General features: G+C 40.7%; 1 protein-coding gene across 1 annotated transcript; it reads right to left on the minus strand.

Moving 5' to 3' along the window:
• Nucleotides 1–513: 513 nt before the first annotated feature.
• On the minus strand, nucleotides 514–12,810 carry PLAC9 (placenta associated 9). Its single transcript, XM_048311377.1, has 4 exons — nucleotides 12,622–12,810; nucleotides 2,888–2,985; nucleotides 1,867–1,987; nucleotides 514–696 (listed from the first exon to the last, which is right to left on the minus strand). The coding sequence occupies exons 1-4, from the start codon at nucleotides 12,677–12,679 to the stop codon at nucleotides 686–688; spliced, it is 288 nt and encodes a 95-aa protein (XP_048167334.1). The 5' UTR covers nucleotides 12,680–12,810; the 3' UTR covers nucleotides 514–685.
• Between the last annotated feature and the right edge of the window lie 9,868 nt (nucleotides 12,811–22,678).

Below are 22,678 nucleotides of genomic sequence, written 5' to 3' on the forward strand. Positions count from 1 at the left end.
GCTCCCTCTGTTGTGTAAGGGTCAGGCAGTCCTTTTTCCTAGGAGTTGTATTGCTGTTTGTCTTGAAAGAAAAAGGCAGTGTCCTGGATTTAATTCTGAATTGCGTTGTCAGCATGGCAAGGGAGAGGAATATAAAGATTATAGAATATGGTAGCCGTGTGTCCAAATGATGGATTCTGACTGGCACTTGAGACAGGACTCCCATTTTGGTCACTGGCAGCAGCGTGTCCTGTGTCCAAAGATAGACCATACACTCACTTCTGTCGGACAATCTGAGCATGAGAGGAATTTGCAGCTGGAAGTGTATCTTCATTGGCTGAAACCAATAGCAGCAAGAGTTCACTTCTTTGCAAGGGAAGGAGGAAGGTTCTAAGTTAAGGGAAGTTTGTTACTGTGCTTTAATCCTGCAGACCACCTGATCTTTTTTTCTTACTGACAATACTTTATTTGAAAGGCAGTTTTGATACAGTAGGGCTGCTGAAAGATTTAGAATACAAAGTTTGACACAGTGTCTAAAAGCAAATACCTTTTTATTATAAAGCACAGCAACAGAGAAGACAAACTACAGCTGAGGATTGTTCACCCTGCACAAATTCTGGAAACACAAGCTTATTAAATGATGAGAAGTGCAACTGTTTATGACAACCACACTGTTACATTCAGCTGTCTTCTGTCTTCACAGTGCTCAGCTGGCATCTGTATAGAGAAGAGCTGATGTAATTATTTTTGGTTATGAGATCAGGATCAGTCTTTGTGGATAAATCTCATTTAAAACATTAATCTTGCTACTCTAAAGTGGGGAATTGTCACTTTGGTTCATGAAATCATCGAAGGTCTAATGTGTAATTCTTGAGCACTTTGGCAGTTGTTACAAGATCCATCTGAGTAGTACTTGGCTGTAGATGTGCTGTGTGCTGATTTCTATTTTAAATGCACTGCAACACTTCACTGGAATACTTTTCACTTTTACTGGAATACCCCCTTCCATTGCAGGGGAGTAACTTAATTGTTAACCTGTTAACTGCTCCTCACAGAAAACTGGAAACTTCAATGGATAACAAAGTTGGTGAGGAAATTATCAATCATGGTGACCAGATCCATACAGCCTACTGCAAGAACCAAAAACCAGCATAAACTCTACTGCTGTCTACTTCGAGCCCGCTTCCATCACTGTAAGTAAGTGCACTGTAGTGTGCCCAGGTACAGCTACCTTAAATGAACAAACAGCCCAGCACTGACAAAGCTGATTTCATAAACATGTCTGTGGATGCTTGTATCTGTCCACAGGTGGTTTTAGTTTCCACCGGGAGTGTCTCACCTTGTTAAATGCACGACTGGTACTTGGGCAGAGAATGAAGAGCATAGAGCATTATAAGAAAGTGAGTAGAATAGGTGGTCTCATCCAAATAATTTCTCTTATGGTTTAATTTATTCCAAAAACGTTTATCCAGGAGCACATTTTGTGTAAGGGGCTTACAAATGTCAAAGTTGGATTTAAGATACCAAAATGGTAATACCTCCAATTTTTTTTGTGGTTGTTGTTGCCCTCCCTTACTTTGTCATATGTGAAGCTAAAGAATCACAGAATCTTAAAACTGAAAGGGACCTTGAGATAACTTCGTCTGTCCTGCCGTTCTAAGGTGGGTTGCTTCCTATTCTCCCATCCCTCTCTTTAGTGGTTGTTGAAACCTGATTTTCCAAACTGGACCCAGAGCTGGGGTCCTGAGGCCCTCAGTTATGAGGCCTTAGCTACCCTGAGCTGAATGAAGGAATTAGTTCACATCTTGGAGGAGAAAAGAAGGCATATTTGGTGGTAATATATGTAATGCTTTTTTCAGCTTAGGTTATACCTGACCAGATACTGACCATCAAAAATGTCTATAAGTGGAGTTCCTGGAGCGGTGGGGATATTCGATGTTGTCTCACTGATGATGTTGAGCAGTGATTTGACTTCTGATTCTAGGTGCTCCACTGTTTTTATTACCTTCTAATGGAAACAAGGGAGAAAAATGGAGAAAGGAAGCAGTCAAAGAGTCAAGTGGAAGGAATTGCAGCAGTCGTGTTTGCAGAAATGCAAACCTAATGTCCTGTAATGCTAACAGCTAATTTAGTCTGTATTGCGCATTGCAGGTTTAAACATTTCTGGTGTTCTGCTGGCCTCTAGTGGCACCAAGTATTAGCACTTTGTTTTGCAAGAGTTAATTACAGCACCCCTATTTAAAGAATAATTTGACTTCTTGGAGGGAGCTTTGCATTAATTTGTTTGTAATTCTTTCTCGTTTCTGAGACACCATTATATGCAATAAAAGAATGTGCATGGACAATGAGAGGAGTTGATGGGGTGGAAAGAAGAGGGCTGGGAGGAGAGCAGAAGAGAGGTAATGTTGCCATTTGAGAACCACAGCATGGAGTTTGGGAACTATCCAGCTGAGAATAGTTAGCAGGTACTTTTGGGTGCTTAAGACACCAGAGAAAAAAATTCAAACACTGCACCTTTCCTAGAACCCCAGTCATAGAGCCCATGTAGCTCTTAAGTGTCAACAGGGGTGAGCAGAAACTCCTCAGTCGGAGTCACCTGCAGAACTCACATCTACCCAAAAGCCAATGTGAAACCTTAAAAATACTGATTCTGAGATTTTTAGATTAAAGGCACAGTTATAAACATTTTAGAAAAGGCTGATATATAATAAGTTATTAATCAGTTTTTTTGGAATTCATCAAGATTACGTATTTCTGGTGATAATGGCTTTATGGACAGTTAGAAACTATGACATCTGAAAAAAGTCCAACGTTGACTAGATAAAGTCAAGAAGGGACATTTTTTCTTTGGTCAACAGGTTAGGGCAGAGGTCTGGTGAGATTCAGGAGCCAGCACAATCCCTCTTACCTCTTCAATAATATCTAAGCGTTCGTGGATCGTATGTTCATTACACCAGCTTCCTCTTTCCAAACTTCCAGGTACCATACTGACAGGATCTGCAGCAGCTGCAAAAACAGACACAGGTAATTAGCAGGAGGTTTTTAATAGCAGGCCTTGCCTTTCTGATTGCTGAAGTGGTATTTTGCATGCTACACAGCACTGTTTATGAACCAAATGTAGGAAGTGAACCTCTTTTCCAATAACTACAGCTATGCCCCAGTGCTGTGAATGTCTCCTTGCCTGCACGCGTCGTGTTGGTTGGAACAAGGTGTTTTTCTCTTGCCAGGGGTGGTTTTGTTTTGTTTATGTGTGTGTTTGTTTTACACAATCTATTTTTTTCCTACCTGTGTAAGGTAAGTTTATAGGCTGTAACTCTGTCTCTCTTAAGTGTAAAACCTGACTGTTGGGAAGATCTGCTTTACACAATCATTCCTCTAAGACTTCTTTCAGAAGCAGCTGGTGCAGTAAAGCTTTGAAGAGCAGCTAGCTTGTCCAAATGGATGCGAAATGATGGCTGATGATTCCTCTGTGCCAGAAAGTTGTTCCTTACAGTCTGACTTTGCAATGGGAAGGGAAACAATAAAAATGTGTACAGCTGGTATCATTTGCTGACTCGTATATGGTGCTATGTACAAAGTCACATATCTCTGTTGGTTATCTGTGTTTATCTCTCAGTGCTCATGAGCTCTTGCTCTTTGAACTTTTCAGTCTGCTGGCTGTGCTCCATGAAAGGTCAGTAGCTGCTGACATCCATGCTTTAGTGGAGCCAATTTCCTTTTCATAATTTCTGTGCAGCATTCAGGAACATTTAATTTTAACATGTGTGCAGAGAACTGTAGCGGAATATTTTAAACTGTGCTAAAGTGATAAGTGTATCTTGCTGCATGTAAAGTTAGGTTTTGCTCTTGTTTGATGCTTGAAGCAGCTATGATAATGAGGAAGCAGCAGCAACTCATTCTGTCATTGATTGTAACAAAGACAAAACTGAGCTTGTGTTGTAATGAACAGTAAGACACATGAGAGCAGTAACTAGTTCTGTCTTCAGTACTGCTGTGCCAGAGCAGTGATTTGGAACTGCTGCAGTGCTTCATCTCAAGCCTGTGTCAAGATTTCTGAAACAGAGGTGTCAGGTGATGGGAAACGTATCAGTAAGGGTCATTGCAGTTTGAGGGGGATGAGAGATGTACTCTGAGTTGGAATGGCATTCTTGGAATTGGAGGGTGGAGGATGGAGAGGAGGGATTACAATGTAACCTGACTTACTGGGCGTTATTTGGAAATTGGTTTGGCAAAGATTTGGTTGGGGTTTTCTTTAGTGCATTCACCAGAAGGTGGTGCTGCTAGGACAGAAACCCAAAGACTTCACCTACCTGTTTACTAGAGTGCTGAAATACAGCAGGTGCTCCAACACCAGCTGCTTTGCAGTTGCCTTTTTTTTCCTCTTTGCTGCTTGTGGTAGTGGTTTATGAGTGTTGTTACCGTCTTAGTGGTCAAGTGAACCATGCTATCTCTCAAAATTTTTGTTGCTTTACATGGTTTTTCCATCATGACTGGAACAGTGTGGAGATACTGAAATTGTGCTGGCTGATTTTCTAGGCAGGTGTTTGTAGGTGGGGAGGTTAGATATGATGGATGAATGGCATTTGTTCAAAGCAGGTGTGCCATGAGAGGTATGTATAGCCAATGTAAGGTTGTCACATCTTACTGTGAGCTTAGACAAGCACTGCACAGCTTTGTGTACATCTAGAGAATGAGGTAAAGGGGTTGCTATGAGACACAGGACTCAGTAGCTCTTGGTTCCTTGGGGTGGTGGGTTCCTCTACTGACACGGAGGGAGACAGCTTTCCACCACTCAAAGCACGTTGCTGCATTATTAGCTGTAATGGGCATACTGAGGAGGACAAAGTGTCTTGTCCTAGTTTGACAGAGCTGTAAGATGTCACTCAGAACAACAGAATTAGTGCAATGCCTAAAAAATTTGACAAACAGGCCAAGCCTAAGTGTCTCAGGAAGCACCTGATAGCTGATGTTAGCAAGGCTAAGGGTTAGTATAAGCCAAAGCATGTCTAGTTGTAGACCTCACAGTATGGAGTGGCTGAGGGCTGAGCTAGCAGAAACCCTCTCAGGACCTGTGTGTCCATGTCTCATTAGTGACTTTCACACCAGAACAGAGCTGCTCAGGCTCTTGCAATTGCCCCTTCTCCACCATGCCAGAACAGGGTCTTTCAGGTGGGTGGCTGCTGCTGCTGGCAGGGAAACCAGTGCTTTGTCAGTGCAGATTCTTCTTTTTTCTGAGTCCTGGCTTGAGGCTTTTGCTGCCCAAAACACTTATGGTTATTTTGTTGTCTGGCTTTAGCTCTTAACCCACAGCTTTATCTCTGGGACGGGCTGTTCGCAGGACACATCCGGTCCCTTGTAAATATGGCACATGTCTGGGTCACTATGGTCAGGCAATTCAGCCAAAGCAGTAATTTCCATGTGCTCAAAAGAGAGCACATGGAATGTTGCTTATGAGCACTGCCCTTCTCTGTATTGCAACCAGTGAAAGAAAGGGTCACAATCTGCCTTTGGCACTGACCGTACTCCAGCAGCATCTCTACTTCATGTAATAGTAACAGCTTGTAAAGGAAGTGAAGAATGGAAGGCTGCAAACCATGTAAGCAGAAGACTAATGGCCTTTTAGGATACTTCCAGGTCCTTTCTTTGTGAAGTTACTGAAGAAGTATTTTCTAAATGTAAATTGGAATTTTTACTTATCTATGTTTCAAAGAACATGCGCAAGTACAGAAAACTTTGGTAGTAAGTTTTGAAGCTAAACACTTTCAAAAAGGAAGTGTTCTTTGTATGCCGTATAAATTACATATTTAAAATGTGTGGGTGTTTGCAACTTGTGACAGCTTAGTCAAGTGTGTAGGAGGCATATTTGAATGTCTAAAATCTCTCATTTGAAACTTAATAGATTATTTCACCCAGACACTTGTAACATTTCAGTATGGCAGAGAGAACATTACCTTTCAGTTAATGTCCCATCTGCAAATTTCTACCTGATGTTTCTTGCAAGTGAGATGCTTAGTTAAATTCTTGAAATCCCTTCTATTTGATATATAGGGTGATTATTTCCCATCAAGAACCAGAACTCTCGTGTTCAAGATCAGAAAATGACTCATGCTTTTTTCCCTCTGATTAAGTCCTCTGTGCTACATTGATGGTGCCCATAAATCTGGGTAGTTCCAACCACCCTATGCTGTCATGCAGTCAGACACTAGCAGGAAAATGGAGCATCTCTGAACTGTTTGCTAATAAGGATCTGTTTAATAGAAGAACATGCTTAAAGTTTGAAAGAAGTAGCATGATGAAGAGCAAGATCTATGTGTCATGGTCAGCCTGACCGTACAAAACTTGATCTTAAAACAAGGGAGAGAAAGAGCAATGAAGTAAGAATCAAAACAGCCTTGCTAAACAGGTTAAGAGCAGGGGCCTTAGATTAAGAATATCTCTCAGTTAAGATCTTCTGCCTCCTGTACATTTGATATATTCCCCCAGCCCTGCAAGGTGTTGCTTCTCTGTGCTCCCTGAAGAAGTTCCCTTCTAGGACTGTCAGGGTTCTTTCTACCCAGATGGCTGTTAAATGGTTCATTTTGATCATCCAAGTAGTTGCTAATGGTAAGCATCAGAATAAACCTGAGCAACTGCCTCTTTGCTGTCATCTCCTGCTGTTACTAGGACTGACAGAACTGAAGTACGTGATGACACAGATCTGGTAGGTCTTTTTAAGTATCCTTCCTAATGACACGTTGCTGGTCCAAATGAAGTTACAGGCTTGATCTAGAAATTCCTGGGTTGGGTTCTTTGGTCTGCATTACAGAGAAGGTCAAGGTGAGTGACTGCAATGTTCCCCACTGATCTTAAAACCTGTAAAATTCCTTTTGCCTCATTCTGTGATCAGTGTGGTTTTGAAAGTTGACTGCAGGTTCTTGTTTGTGCTCAGTAGGGCGGGAGGGGAAAAACAAAGCAAGCCACAGGCCAAGTGAAAGATGTGAGGTTGAAACAGGAACCAGATAGCAAAAAAGGAAGCCTAAAAACATGCGATAGAGCAAGGGGCATAAAGGTGAACATGTCTAACTCTTCAAGAAAACGCACTGTGTGTTTTTGTTTGCGCTGCCTTAGCTTTAGCAATACAATTTTATTTCAAGAGCATATAGCATAAGGTGGCTGGATAGCTTTTGATGAGAAAAGGAATAGGGATAGTAAAGATTTATGTTCCAACAGGAAAAAGGTCATGAACTGGAGGTTCAAGTTCAAATGGTGAATCCACTAACCAGTTTGGGAGGAATGCAACAGACCTCTGAATGGATTTGCTGATCTTTGCTTAAATTATTTTTTTCTCTAAATACAAGTGCTGGATTCCACTTTAAAATTTGCATGCAACTTTGAAATGCTAGCTCAAGAAATCGCACAGTTTTCAAAAGTGGTTGGTGAAGATAACCTGCAGCTGAATTCAGGAATGATTCAATTGCTTTGAACCTGAACTGATACTAATAACTGTCAGTGCTAGTGCTTTCAGACCAAAGACTATGTTAAGCTAAGACTGTTAGTCATATTTAATTTTGGAGGCTGTTCTTCAAAGCATCAAAGTTAGTTTCCAGTTATGTCAGCCCTTAATTAACTACGTTGGCATCCTGGTACATGGAAGTACTACCGGTTTCATTATCACCAGTGTGCCCAAATTCATTTTCAGCTGTGATATATAACTCAAGACATATTCAATTTTAATGTTAGGACATCAAAACTAAATGATTTGGATAGCAAGTGTTGTATTGAAAATGCTTTTTAATGCACTGATTCCCTTCAAGTTCTTAGCCACTCAGAAGCATATCTTTAACTGGACATAGAGCATCTTTCTGGCTGTAATCCATAAAACACTAATGCTTATATGTGATTTAGACACCTCTGAGCCTCTTTTTAGGGTTTAGTCTCCATTTCCTTAAAGATAAGGGAATTCTTACCTTTAGTGATTGCAATAAAGACTGCAGGAATTGTAAGGAATGTATAAAACTTCTTAGCAACTTACACATTGCTATAGGTTACTGTGCTTCACACTGGAGGCAACTGCATGGGTTTGCTTATATTTACATGCAAATATATACATATACATGTAAATATTTAAATGTACACACACCTTTACTAGGCTCTAGCTTTTATGGCAGAACGACAAGGCAAATTTCATTCAGGGTAAATATGATCTATCCAAAGTGGGAGATGGAAAGTAGGCATTGTATATTAGACAGTAAACTGATAGTATAGGAAGATCTGAAATTTAGGGGTTGTGGGAAGATTGGTTTGTATCGGGATTTGGTTTGTTTTGTTTTTATTTCAAGAAGATACATAGGAAGTTTTTAATGCCTGATTAGGGATTAATCTGTAATTTATACATTCACTGAATACTTCAATTGCTGCCTAAATGCCATGTCTTGGAAGATTTCAAATATGGGAAAAAATCCAAGGGATTTCTCCGGTATCCAAGATTTATGAGCCTCTGATAAGGGAAACATCCTGAAGTAAGCTTCTTCCATGAAATTAGTTTTAATATTAATTTTAGAAGCTAAATAACCATATCAGAAAGTCAAGTTGCAAAATTGCAGACCTGGTTCATACTTTCTTTATCAAGATGTACAATATGCTACTATGAATATTATTTCAGATCCTACATCAGTTAAGATTATACTTATATTCTTTTTTACCTGAAAGACAAGGAGCAAAGGGGTAATCTCATAGGTTATGGAATGTATTAATGAAGGTGGGTCAGGTACCAGCCTATGAGTTTTCACATCTCTGCCTAGTCTGTCCCATGCACCTCTGTGTGAGATGTCACGGTGTGTTCTGGTCCGACCGTGCATCACTCGTGCTTGTGAGATGTGCAAAACCAGAAATGGGACCTCATAGAAATTGTTCCTCAGTAGATAGTTAGCATATATTACTGTGTAGAACCACTTCATTTACAGGGAGCTTTTGCTATTGTGATCCATGTAATCCTCATTTCATAAGGGGATCCATCTCTCACTTACCCAGCAGTGGACAGAGAGTGCACAAGGCCAGGGATAGTTTGTGCTTCCAGTGGGTGGGTTTTTTTTTTAAGGCACAGAAAATTCTGAGCCCTTGCCCTGGCTGTGTGCCAGAAGCAAAATCGCTACTTGGAAAACTACTTTCCTTTTTCTGCTATTTGACCATATCTATGATTGTAAAAAGCACTTAAGTTTTATGTGTTTTCATTCAAAGGAAGAAGGATAGCAATTAATTGTTCCTGTGAGGGAACTGTTGGCTTGGACCGTGTTTTCAGCATGCTGGTCTACTGAACAAGCAGCCAGAGACCATCCTCTTGCACTTGCTGCTGCGATGGAAAATGGCTACAGGGACTGTATCTCCCCTTCTCTCACTGAGACTGATAAGAGACACGAGCTGCATAATTTGCAGGTACGTTACTCTAATTCATGCTGTATCTTACAATGATGCTTTGGGCTGCAGAAAAGTTTGCCTTTATTATGTGTTTATTTTTGTGTGAATATATATTTGTTATGGGAACTGAGCCTAAGTGTTAGGAGGATTATAGCTAGAAATAGGAAATACTTGTGCATAGAGAAGGGGAAGCTGTTTAGGAAGGAGCTGAGTTTTAGTATACATAAAGAATCCAGCTTGTGCAGGATAAAGACTTTTTCAATTTTCTGAGGACATGGCTTTTAGTCTGTGTTTATAATAGAAGTCATGGGTAGTGGGTGAGGTGAGTCTGTGACTTACTAGTTAGCTCTGTGATTGTGTAGTTTTCATATGTCTAAGTCATGGTAGTAGAAAGAAATAAGTACAATGAAATAACATAATTTTAGGTTTTTTTCTAATACCTAAACAAATCTAAGAACTTGTTTGAAGATGTATTTTCTCTTGGCAGACAGTTCTTTTGTTCTGAAACAACTCAGGAAGTAGAACAGTGAGAGAAGGGGAGATACATACACACATACACACTAGATCCTGACATTCAGGCCCAGGAATCACAACTGCTTCAAGCAGAGCAGATCAGCTGTGTTTATAAATAGAGCCACACCCTGCAGATAAACAACAGGAGTCCTGTATTTCTAAACTTCTGATTTTTTGGAGGAGTTTGATATTAACTTTTGCTTTGCACTTGGGGGTTAGAAAGTCCACAGAACTTAAATTCCTTTTAACTAAACATAAGAAAACATAGGGCTTTATGGATGTGTAAAATCCCTTTATAAAAGGCTCACTTGTGTACTGAACCCTATCTCCAGATGCCTCCCAATCTTAACAAATGCAGTTATTTTTGGGTACACTTTGTTGTCACAAACTTTATTTCTCCTTCCTTGTTGGAGCTCAGAGGTGTGTTCTGCAAAGACTGTAAACCTTGTGCTGGAGACAATAATGCTGATAGATTTCCATAAGGACAGAAAATACCTATAACATGGAGTATAGATTAAACCATTACTAATTTGTTAGTAGAGAAATATGAGTCCAAGTCTGGTCTAAGATAGGATACCTATCATAAAATTTTACTGTGGCTTTAATTCTACAATGGAGTGGTTTAATTTCCTAGAGAAAAACTGCTCCTCTGTGAGAATGCAAATGGTCAGTTTGGGGCAGAATCTAGCTGTTCTGAAAGGATTCTTTTTTTCCAGTTTATAGATAATGGTCTAGCTTATAGATCTTCCCAGCTTCGATATTGCATGTGAATATCAGAGGATTCAAGAGATTTTGAGAATTCAAAAAATGTTAGGTGAATGAAGAAAAACATTCATACACTTGGTTTACTTTAACTTGTAGATAAAACCGACTGAACCTTCTGCTGTTTAAAAGCAAGTCACACCACAGTGTGGAGCAGCAGTGCCTGCACTGGAAGCTCTCCCTGGCAGAACGATCAGCGTTTGGTGCGCTCCCCTAATGGCCCATGCCAGGGGGCCAGCCTGCTTGCCAGGTACTTGTTTACCGGAGAACTCCAGGTCACCTCTCTGCCACGCATAAACATGGAGCAAACTCTTTGCTGTTGGGCTGCCACACCCCTCAGAACGATTTGCCTGGATGTTTTTGTAAGAATGGAAACACGTTTAGATGGGGCAGGTAATGTGCTCCAGACTACATTGTGTGGTGCATTTGAGCAGCATCCCACAAATTAACCCAGCACCAGCAGGAAAGCACTGTGAACTGTGGCAGGAGCATATGGTTGCATCCAGAAGGGCCCCTGTGCCATCCTCTCCTCCTGAATGATTTGGAGGCTGAGCTCTTTGAATATGAGATTGGCTATTGAATATTAATAGCTGAATTAAAACATAAATTCTAGTTTGGTTGAATAATTTTTAAGAGGAACCCACAGGAGTTAGGATGGAGGGATCTGCAAGTGAATCAAAAGTTAGATTCTCCGGGTCAAAGATAGCAAAGGGAAAGTGGGGATGGTTTTCTTAAGCTTTCAGTCAGTCAGGGTGCTCCCCGGGTCACGACAGACACAAAAATTGCTCATCTTGCATGATGTACACCATGAAGACAGTAAACATGATTTGCTGACTGAGTAGCTGCCACCTGGCATGATACTGGGTGCTAGTCTCCACTGCAGTTATTATTCAAATACTATTCTAATTAACTGGATTTTATCTGAGTTTGTGAATGACTTGAGGTTAAAACCACATTTTTTGGGGAATAGACAAAGCCTTTTTTAATTTTCCTTTAATTTCACGTTTGTTTTGGTGAAGCTCACAAAACTCACAAGAGGATAGTGAATTCTTGTGGAGTGGAAACAAATTAGAGTGCTCTTGCTTTTGCATTGATATTTCAGTTCATCACTGAGATAAACATCAGAAAGCCAGTTAAGTAAGAGGATGGCAGGGCAAAGAAGAGTGACTAGGACTTGGGGGCAGAAGGGACTAACAGTTTTTCAGGAAATGTTTTGAATGTAATAGGATCTTAGTACCCTGCCATGAAATACAACCATTGTGTTGTCAAGAAAGTAGGACCAGAGAGAAAATAAAGCTGAGCCTCAGCTAGCAGAAAAGATGTAGTACAAACAGGCTGGGAAGCCAGGTTTGTGGTTACACAGGGACTGTAAAGCCTTGAACTAGCCAAACTGAATAGCTTTCAGTCACACTACAATGTGATTACAGGTTATTCAGCACTAATCTCTTGTTAACGAAAGTAGAATTCAGATGCAGGCTTATCAGATGTTCTCTGTTTGTACTTCCAAGGCAGAAGAAATAAAAATGTGATGCTGTTACCAAGAAATTTAAAAAGAAGCCTTTGAATAAAGGGGAATCTTTCTCTAATCACCTTGAACTTCAATCTCATTTCTGAATGGATTAGTGTGATGTTAATACAGCTGCCAGTACAGTAGTTATGGAAATTCAGGGTACTGTCTGCAGCACCTCAATGTGGTTCTGAATTTCTGAAGGTAGAGTGATAGTATCTCCTGTAAGAAGTAAAAAATCTCTACTAAAACAATATGCCTACAGGACAGACTTTAATGTCACAAAAAATTGAGTTTTTCCTCTTAAAAACAATATGCCCACAGAATTTTGACATGTACCTGTGTCACCTTCACATAAAATCCATAGAGTATGCAATTATTTGCCTCCCCCTCCCACCCCATGCAAAGGCTTTGACCTTACTAAGATTAAGCCATAGTTTCTGCTTTGCAAGTTCAGAATCACTTACCTAAAATGTCTTGCTCCTGCAGGACTAGAATAAATGCCAGTGCCCAAAGGAGAAGCATGGTTTCAGCCTGTCCGGACTCTGCCGTAGTTGTGCTGGAGAGCCCCAGAGCCTCCCTCCCTCCCCGGCTTCCTATCGACTCCTCGTCCAGCCCTTCGTGCTGAGGTTTAGCCAGAGTTAGGCGGAAATATGCCCAGGCTGAGCCAAGATTCTTAAGCTGTTCTCTTCTGCTTCCCTCCTTTTAAAAAACACCCTTCCAGCTCCACGCACAGCCCAGCTATCTGGGCAAGCTGGAAGTGGCCCAGGCTCCCCAAAGTTATTTTTTTTACGCTTGTATTTATTTACACAGACTATAATGGAATGTGATGAAAAGCTTTGGGTCCTGTAAATACAGCAAGTAGGCAAGGAAAGGAAGGGAGAAAGGAGGAAGGGGTGCTGGATGTTTCTTTCCCTGTGGAATTTCATCTGGTGCAGGCAAGGCAGGAGTGTTGGAAAACATGGTATCTTTACTTCTTGTGAGCTTATAGAGCTTTTACTATTATATGCTCTTTTTGAAGAGCGCAGAAACATCTTTCTTGGGCAGTTCAATGTGTGGCAGTGTTGTGGGAGGTGACAACTGTCTGTGGTGCTTTATGTTTGGACAGTATAATAGGATCACCTGAGGAGCCATCTGAGCTCTTCTCAGTTTGGCAGGCTTTTAAAATTGGTTGGGCTTGGTAACATCACATGCAAAAATAGTGCTACTCATGGTAGCCTGGCAACGTGTGGGATTTTTAGCAGGATCTTGGTTGAACATTGTTTGTCTAACAGGTTTCTGGGTGCTGACTGGATAAGCATCAGTCTTTGACCTCTCTAGGCTGGTGTTCAAAGACTTAAGGTATCTCCTTCCTGGTATCGTTCCTCACGTTCGTTTGAGTTATCTTTTTTCAAACTACTGCAAGAAAAATGTGAGAGGCCACGAAGGCATCCTGCTTAATCCTAAAGGCTGTTGTCAAGGATAGACAGTGTTTTAACCACTGAAAATAAACCCCTGCAAACTAGAACAGATTTCCTTGGTCTTTACCACCTCCCTAGCAGTCAAAAAATCAAGTTATTTGAATATCTGAAAATGATCCTGTAGAGATGCTATCTCAGAGTTCAAAGTAGAATCATCCTCAGTGACTTCCATAGCAGGTTAGGTTGTAAGCTCAGTTGAAAGGCAAAATAGCCTCAGTAACAGAGATTCTGTGACTGGAATTTAGCTCGTAATTTTGATGAGGCATAGAACAACCTCAGTGTTTATTAAGTCCTCAGGGCTGGTTTGAATAAGTTAACATTTTTATGAAATAAAAATTAAATGAACTATGAAAATTGGAGTGGCAGTGTTTTTCTGGGTGTTTTGGCTTGAATCACTATGTAGCATACTATAATTCTTACAAATTCTTGTTTTGACAATAAATTTGATTATGCCTGCTGAAAACGTACATAAATCTTAATTTTTTTATAAATGGGTCTTGAGAGAGGAACTGCAAAAGGTAACAGTGAGTTTACCTTCAGTTTTACCCTGTGTTTCAATATGAGATGCTGATGTGGTAGGCTGTGTTTTTTGAAGTGAGACATTATCTATGTGCTGTCTGTGCTTTGAAGAGAGGGAACTGGGGAGCAGAAGAAGAATATTTATGAATAGTTGGCTGCTGCTTTCTGAAAGTGTTTATCCTTTGCCTCTGTCCTTTTTTAAGCAGAATCACCCAATGCATTCTCTGTATTGCAAAGGGAGCCTGCATGGATGCCTTCTGCAAGCTCTCTCTTCCATCCTCTATGTCACACACTAAAAAGCAATGAACATCCATTGAAACAGTTTTCCCTTCAACACACTGGAAAAAAGATGGCAATTTCCATTCCAGACCACCTTTGCTGAGGCCATTCACCCCCTTTACAGCACATTTCCTTGAGCTTCCTTCTGAATTGCTCTCAGGCTCCTGGAACAATTCTGTCCCTCTAAGGCACTTGCTGCATATTTTTGCATACTGTGTTATGTTTGACTATAGTGAGGTGCTGGTCTGATAGCCATGGAGAACTAAACAAAATAGTGTGGGTTTTCTCTACTATTATCCTCCAGGGGTTGTTTCTGTAATCAGAGAGAAGTTTTTTCCACTGCAGGGAAATGCAGCCAGAAGGAATATTTCTGTCCAGTGGGATTCTACTTTTCAGTAGGACTACCTGTCCTGAGATTTTTGGTCATCCTGGTTAATTACCTCAGATTACATTTGTTATTTATAAATACTCAGAGGGAAGTTGCAAGAGAAGACAACTTAACTAGCAACAAAAGTACAAAAAATCTGGGGGTGTGACAATACCCATTAAATTGTAAAGTAGATTTTTCTGAAGATGGATGATTTGAGAGCAGAAGAAAGAATATGATGCAAACATATTTGTGTTCTGAAAAGTTAGTCAGTATCTGATTACCATCAGAGAAAGCATTCTTTAGCACATTCATCTTGGAAATGGCCATATATGAGAACACAATGAGATCATATGAATATAGGTTTGCACAAAATCCAGCTGTTGAGATGTTCCCAAGATACCGGTGGCCAAAAAAAGCATACCAGTGAACAGGGATGTGAATTTATGCCAGCAGGCAGTTTGGTGGAAGGGAGAGCAAACATAAGGATTAAGTCTATTTTGGGAGGTGCTTTTTTTTTGTTTGTTTTTGGTATGGTCTTTCTGTATCTCTTTCTTGGACTAGCTAAATGCTTGGCAAAAGCAATAAAAAACTGCAGAGTGCATAGGGAGAAGGAGCAGACTAAATAAAGGGTATGTGTCAGCAGAGGACATATGTGCCATGTGAAAAAAATCACATTGTTACTGGGCATGACATCCTGCAGCATGGGCTGACAAAGGATATAGCTGAGCAGACACTTGGAGAAAATAGGACTTTATGTGAGACACACAGAAAATTAAGTGGAGATTACTTCAGGAGACAAAAATATGGTAGAAAACCAATCCTTGTAGGGAGAGGATTACCCTGAAGAGAAGGAAATGAAAGAGTATAATATCCACCCTGGCTTTAACACTGGTGGATGACGAAATCTGTGCAAGATTTGTGTGGTCTGCCTACCTGCCCCTGGGAGAAGATTGGTCTCCATTAGAGATTGTGGAGTTACCTTAGGCTCTCATCACAGGCTTAACTTCTGTCAGCTGCTCATGACCAGAAGTTCTTGCTACTTGGAGGTTATTGAACACTTAATGTAAATTGAGACTTGTTTTGTGATCCATTTGGAAGAGGTCAATTATTTTCACTCTCGGAATTCATTCAGTTTCTGACTGCTGGCTTGGAACAGTTGTTGAACAGATACAGAAGCAGCATTTTATTACCTGGAGAGGCTGATTTGAGCAGAGCAAGTATGCAGCTTTTGGGCTGCTTCTCAGGGAAGGAGAATTTTGCTCTGCAACAGTACTTCTGTTTGGTGAACAGATGAAGGGCCTCTTGCAGTGATGATTTCATTAGAATGAAGTAGACATTGCCACTTAAAGCTTCTGATAGTAGTGATTTTTAGCACCACGTCCCTGGGAGTCTCCATGGAGCCTCCATGCCTCTGTTGGTCATGGGGCAGCTTCTGTCGGAGTTACAGGTTGTATGGCTGCAGCCTTCCATGAGTGAATACCTTCATGTTCTGTGCCAGTGCAGGCCCCTCTCTGGTCTGTTGTATATCAACTTGTAGTCGTGTTTATTATCTCGATTTGCAGGGGACATCAAAAAGCGTCAAGTTCTCCTGCTATTGTCATAAAAGCATACTCTTTGATGCAGTTAAAAACCCACGTCGCATGGTTCATAGTGTGAAGCACTGTGAGGATCAGCTCTGTCTCTGCCCTCCCTGGAGAAGTTAACAAGTGTATGTGTCATGGAGCAGACAGCTCTGATCCAGCCTTCTTCAAAACAATACATTTTGTGCTACGCCTAAAGCCAGCAGTGAGTCAGCTACAGGAATTGACTCTCTGGTGTCATCTTGGTGCCAGCACACTAGGCTGGATTCTGTTTGCCAGCATTAGGTAAGCATCTGATGGCTTCAGGCTGTTTTCAGTCTGTGGCTTCAGCTTCCTGAGCAATGATCTGCAAGGAAACTGAATCAGAAAGCTGAAGGAAAAGGTGGGTCATGTGGAATATTAGTGAATTATGTTGTTTGTTTTGTATTTTTAACTAGTTGTTACATCCTTTCATTTGACAGATTTCAGGCGTTCTATGAAGCCTGGCCTTGCCTCAGGAACCCTATGAAATATGATATGCAGTGTGCCCACCCATTTTAGTGAAAAGAAATCTTTGTCCTTAGAAAGAAGGATTAACTATATTCCCAGCTAAATTAGTAATTCAGGAATAGACTCTTGACTCCCAGTCTTGTGTTGCACATAGGGTGATCTGATATTTGCTATGTTTTCTATTGCAGAAGGTTGTGGCCCTTTGCTGTTGTAACTTTACGTCCACCCATTTGCGTCACATAAAAATGTGAAATAGATCTGTGAGTCTGTGGTGGATAATATTCAGGGAAAATAATACTCACGGGGGAAGCACTTGATTATTCCCAAATTAGAATTACTCAGCTAGTGTCTTTAGCAGATCGGTATTGCAAACCACACCAATTAAATGAGATAATTACTTGAAACTGAAGCCACAATTTAATTCCATGAAGGAGCTGCTAATAGCTGAGAAGCTATTAATGTGTTGAGCAGCACCTTGCTGAACACGAGTCATGACAAACAGCAGTACAGCAGAGGTCTGTTACTTAACACACAGCTGTGTACCTTTCTCCATTAGGGAATGCATCAGCCATGTATGTGAAGCCTGTGAATATAGGTAATATTTGCCATGTGCGTGGAGATACCTAACAAAACAGAGAAACAGCTGGAATTAAATCCCTTTTTTGTTTGCTAGTCAGCCTAGTCTCCTTTTCTCTTAATTACCACAAGGTCATGGAGACTTGCAAGGGGAAGAATGACTTGCCAAGAAGAGAGAGAAGCCAAGCTAATCACTCCACTGCCATTTCTCTGAAAATTTACAGTATGTGTATAATTTTAAAGCCAATGCAGTAAAAATCCCTGGTAAAATTCCTTTTAAAATACGTGTGTGAGTGAATATACAATACTGTAGCAGGATGATAGTAGTTCCTTTGTTATTACGGATCCCTTACATCTTTAGCTGCAATTTTTCTTCAAACATGCTTCCAATACATGTTTCCAGGCAGAGAGTGAACAAGAATGTGTATGAATTTTTTTCATCCTGCTGCCTTTGTAGTTAATCACATGATGGATCCTGTCCAACAAGATTCCCCCACAGTACAGCTAGTTATTACTGTATAGTACTGGCTTCTCACATCTTTAATTCCATCTGCAAAACTGCATTAAAAGACAACTTAAATACTTTCATAATGCCACTACTTAATAGGAGAATTTGTGGTAGTTGCCATAGGGAAATAGTGTAACCATAAGAAGGAAGAGAAGTGCCTAAGAAAAAATTTCTATTAAAAGTTGATCCAAGGCATGAAAACCTTGTGAGCATATGCACAAATGAACAGATTAGCACACTCTACAGACTCTGGAGGCAGGACATTTACTCCAATTGTTAGAAAACAGATGTGAACTCAACTATTGTCCTCCACCCCTTTTAAATTTTTTTTTTTTTTAATGAGTTCATTAAAGTGCAATCGGTTCCATATGTGTTTAGGAGGGAGGCTGATGGTGGCTACACTTGCTATTAGTTTGTTGTATCTGCATGCATAGTTTAGTTGGTGTTAAGGAGGAAAGAAGTAGGAGTGAGAATTATCACCTGAGGCAGCAATCATGTAGGAAATCACGATAGTATGGATGCTGTTTCCAATGTCAGATTTTAGGATATCCTTCCTTGCCTTAAGAGACCAATTGGCTCAGAGTAAGTTAAAAAATCTGTTATAATAGTTTGTCCAGATGCAGTAAAATGCTTTAGATTATCTGTCCCAACTGTTCTTTAATTCAGACCCACCACTGGAACTCTTTGTAAGAATAACAGAAATATTATGTCTTAATGCAGATATTAATCTATGTCATTCTGTATTTTTACTTCTGTAAGTGCTATCTGTTTTTATCCTCTTGAATACTACTTTTTGCCACCTACACAATAATGAAGGGATGACTTTCACATTGATGACTATCTAACATCTCTTTAACACTGAGCAAAGAGGAAATAGAATATCAGACGATAAAGAAGTCAAAGGGAAATGGAGAGCTCATTGCATGTGTTCGAGGAATAAGAAGCAGCAGAGGTGAGGACAGCAGTCAATTGATTCATCAGGATGCCACAAATATTTCTGAAGTAATCTCTTTGTCATTAAGAAAGTGAATTAGGAGAAGCTGATGGAGCAAAAGCCTATGGTTTGAATTTAGAAGAAATTATAGCAGTCCAGGGTGCACAGTATTCTGCTGGGATCACTGGGAGGGACTTAATTGCGCAGCTTTGATGGAATTTTTGGAAGAAGAGCGTGGGAGCAGGTGGAGACGAGGTGAGATGCGGGGAGCAGCCCAGCAGAAGGTCAGGGGAAGAGCTGTGGGGAGCGGGCAGCAAATACGTGTGAATGGCCCTGGCAGCTGGGGAGCTGCCTCACGGGTGTCACTGAGGTGACCTGTTTCTGGCCACCAGCTTACCCCAGGGGCCGCTTTGTCTCCTGCCCCATCTTTGGCTCAGGCGGCTTCTTCGTTTTCCTTCTCCTGCGATAGCGCTGGGCACAGCCCAGGTGAGCTGATCTCCAGCACAGCGTGAACTGCAACTGAGAGTTCAGTGTTTTAATTAGACACAGCGGGAGGGGAGGGAAGAGGATTTGGATCAGTGAGTGTCTCCAACGCAGTAACAGCCCCCGACTCTTACGTACTTGACCTTGAGCGTGCTTGGGCTGGTGGGGAAGCAGAGTTCAGTCCGTGCCGATGCTGAGGGGGCTGGCACCCCGGCAAAGCGTTGGTCTGCGTTCAGCAGACACCACCATCTGTTCTTCACTGCTGCTGGGTGTCTAAGCAGGGCCATGTCAAACATCTTCGAAGGCTATTAAAGTCTCTGAAGGCATCGTGAGTAGTTACCTATAGGCTGCGGCAAATCAGAATCCCTTTGAGAGTTAAGTCTGTTAAAAAACCCCAAAACTAATTGTGTTTCAGCTCACGTTCACGTGCAGTTTGAATGCCTGGTGTTCTCTGTTAGTGAGAAAAAATTATTGCAGTAGCACTTTGAAATTATATGGTGACACTGTGATATTCTAATGTGTCTGGAAGAGCAGAAGTGAAGCTGCTGATCACAGTTGCTGTTCTCTGCATAGACAGTCAAATGTGGCTTTTCAGTGATTCCCTGCACGGGCTTCAGCCGGTGCACTTCCACTCTGTGTGAACACACCCGCGTGACCAGTGCTTTAGACCCAGATGGACAAAACCCCTGGAGTCAGGGGTGATATAAGGGATCTCATGTTATTCAGAGATAACTGGATGCAGTTTTTGTTCATTAATATAATTTTGTGAGGTGGCTTAGAATAGACTGCTGGGAAAGCACTGGGTACTTTCATGCATCTGCAATGCTAATCCGCTGCCTCTGCATGTATTAGAAATATTATCCTACCACTTGCAACTGAGACAAGCAGGATGTTACAGCTAATATCCCAAATAGCAGCACAAAATATTTTGCTGGTTCTTATCAGTTATTTAGTGTCAGCAGAAGAGAATGTACTTTTTTTTTTTTTTTTTTTTTTTGTAACAGCAATGTACAAGCTTTGTGCTGGAGTTCCCAGTTTTTCCTCATCTGATGCTATTGGTTCAGCATCTTAGTATTAGACCTCTTATAGATACTATTTTGAGGAGATGATTTTTGGGCTCTAATGTAAACTTTTGCTCTTTGTCTTGAGAAATACCACATCCTTTCTGCAAAATGTTTACATTAAACATACAGTCTGTCCCACGTAAACAGATATAGTCTGTCCCATAACTTTAGACAAAGCACATCCAGGCTTCCCTGTTGCCTCTTGCTCCAGCAGACATGTTCTTTGAATTTATGCCTGCCCTTTCTTTCAGTCTCTGAAGTACAGCTTGAGGAAGCTAAATCTGTTTCCACTGATTTCAATCTACCTTCTCAGCCTTTTCTGAGCTCCCTAAAGATAACAAGTGGGAATGTAACATTTTACTGCCATGGGTCAGCTGCTCTCTGACAAATAGAAACAAAAATATAAACACATGTGAGCTGGAACTCTGATCTGCTCTATGAATATTGATTTATGAAGAATCTGAGATGGGAGTTAAATTAGTATCTTTAATAATAAGGAAACGGGAAGCTTTTTGGTGCCTATTCTTTTTTCTTTCTTTCTTTCTTTCTTTTTTTTTTTTTTTAGTTGCCAATTCCTTATGAGTTGTCTGTATTTCTTTATCCATACTGATTATCACAGTGGTTTACCACCATATTTGCATCAATATGTTGCATAATCCTCAATTATCATTTTGGTTTTCGGAGTTCCTATTCTCTGAGAAACTTATTGTTTTTCTTGGCTTAACTGCAGACTGTCTCCTCCCTCTTCTGCAAGTGATCAAATTCTGTAAAGAATTCTCTGCTTTGGACAGACTATCACTTCCCACCCATGCTGTTCTCACTGGGGTTGGAAATGTTATTCATTTTATTTAGTGTAGGGAAAAGCTTGGCTAACCCTTCAAAACAATCTTTCAAGTCCTGTAATTCAATAAAGTCCTTATTTACAATGGCCATAGCTATTTTTCTCAGTGCTGTCCAAACTGAGTTCTCTCTGGTTACAAGAGAATGAAGCATTGTTTTCCATTCTGACAGCAAAATGGTTCTATTTTATTTTTCAGTTCAGGAAAAGTGCAGCTTAACCTTGTTTAAAAGGTTTTCTAGAAAAAGGAGCAGTTGGTCCTCTCCACATTATGCTATTTTTAATGGGTTTTGCACCAGGGACTGAGAGAGGAAGGCTGGCAGTTGTATATGACCTGATGAGTATAAAACTGTTTTTCGGAGACTTGGATTTTCCAATTCTTTCCAGTCCTAATCACTGCTTTTTTTTTTTACACAAGTGAGTATTTAATTTCAGTTCTGCCTGTTGATTAAAGTGTGTGGTATATTTCTTTCTTTGGACTCAAAATTATCTAAGTACAAGATAATATTTTATTATGGTGTAGATAAAACCACTTCCCAAAAACTGCCGTTTCAGATGTACACAGTGCCTCTGACCAAGGCTGGTTTTACTGAGGTCTCAGTTAGCCTAAAGCTGTGCAGATATGAACGATGGTTTCCTTGCAGAAACACACAAAGAGTGAGTGGTGGCAGTATGGAAGTTGTAAATGAAACCTTTGGAAAGCTATGCAGCACTGAGGCATTGGCTTCCTTCCCTTAGGACCCACCAAAGAGCAGGAAGGAAGTCAGAAACTCTAGATTTGAAAAGAAATGTCATCTGGGGTGATCTGTAACTTACTGTCATCCTTGACAGTTTCATGGCAATTGTGTTAGATACAACTTGACACTACCAGCAATGCAATTTTATCTTACTTATCCCTTCCTTCCACCCATGTAAAAGAAAAAAATCAAAGCTGAAAGGTAGTTTTTCCTTCCTGTGGCAATTGTGGTGTTTCTTAAAGCACTGTGAACAGGTTTGGAAGTGGCAAGGGCTTTGAAAGAATGTTTGACAGGAGCCAAAATCTGCAGCAGAAATTTCCAAAGATCCTTCTTCTATTGTGGGCTGCTTGCTTGGGAGTGCTTTACAGGGATAGCAATTCAGTGCTTCATGTACTTTTGTCCTGCAACAGCTCAGCAAGTTTTTTTCCAGCTTCTTGACCAAATGGTCCCAGAAGTGCTTTTATTCATTCAGCATGGTCTGCAAGTGTCAATCACAGATCAGAGCCTTGTTTGTGAGGAACCAAATTCATGTCAAGACTTGAGCACATTGGTGTGGACTCTCAGACACCTGAAAGATTGATAAACTGCTGTTTTCATTGCTTCAAAGTTCCGTTTCCTGCCCACCCTTGCAGTTCAGATGTGTTGTGACCAAAGCAGTAACTCCACTTGCCTTCTCTCTGCGCTTCA

This window comes from Corvus hawaiiensis, chromosome 8 (assembly GCF_020740725.1).
Source record: "Corvus hawaiiensis isolate bCorHaw1 chromosome 8, bCorHaw1.pri.cur, whole genome shotgun sequence".
Lineage (NCBI taxonomy): Eukaryota > Metazoa > Chordata > Aves > Passeriformes > Corvidae > Corvus > Corvus hawaiiensis.

What these genes read in the sequence shown, in the direction of transcription:
- PLAC9 (XM_048311377.1), bottom strand. Translation starts at nt 12,679, where the DNA reads ATGCTTCTCCTTTGGGCACTGGCATTTATTCTAGTCCTGCAGGAGCAA. An exon ending in GCAGGAGCAAGACATTTTAG is followed by an intron (nt 2,986 to 12,621) that starts GTAAGTGATTCT and finishes CTGTTTTTGCAG; the next exon opens with CTGCTGCAGATCCTGTCAGT. An exon ending in GCTTAGATATTATTGAAGAG is followed by an intron (nt 1,988 to 2,887) that starts GTAAGAGGGATT and finishes TGTTTCCATTAG; the next exon opens with AAGGTAATAAAAACAGTGGA.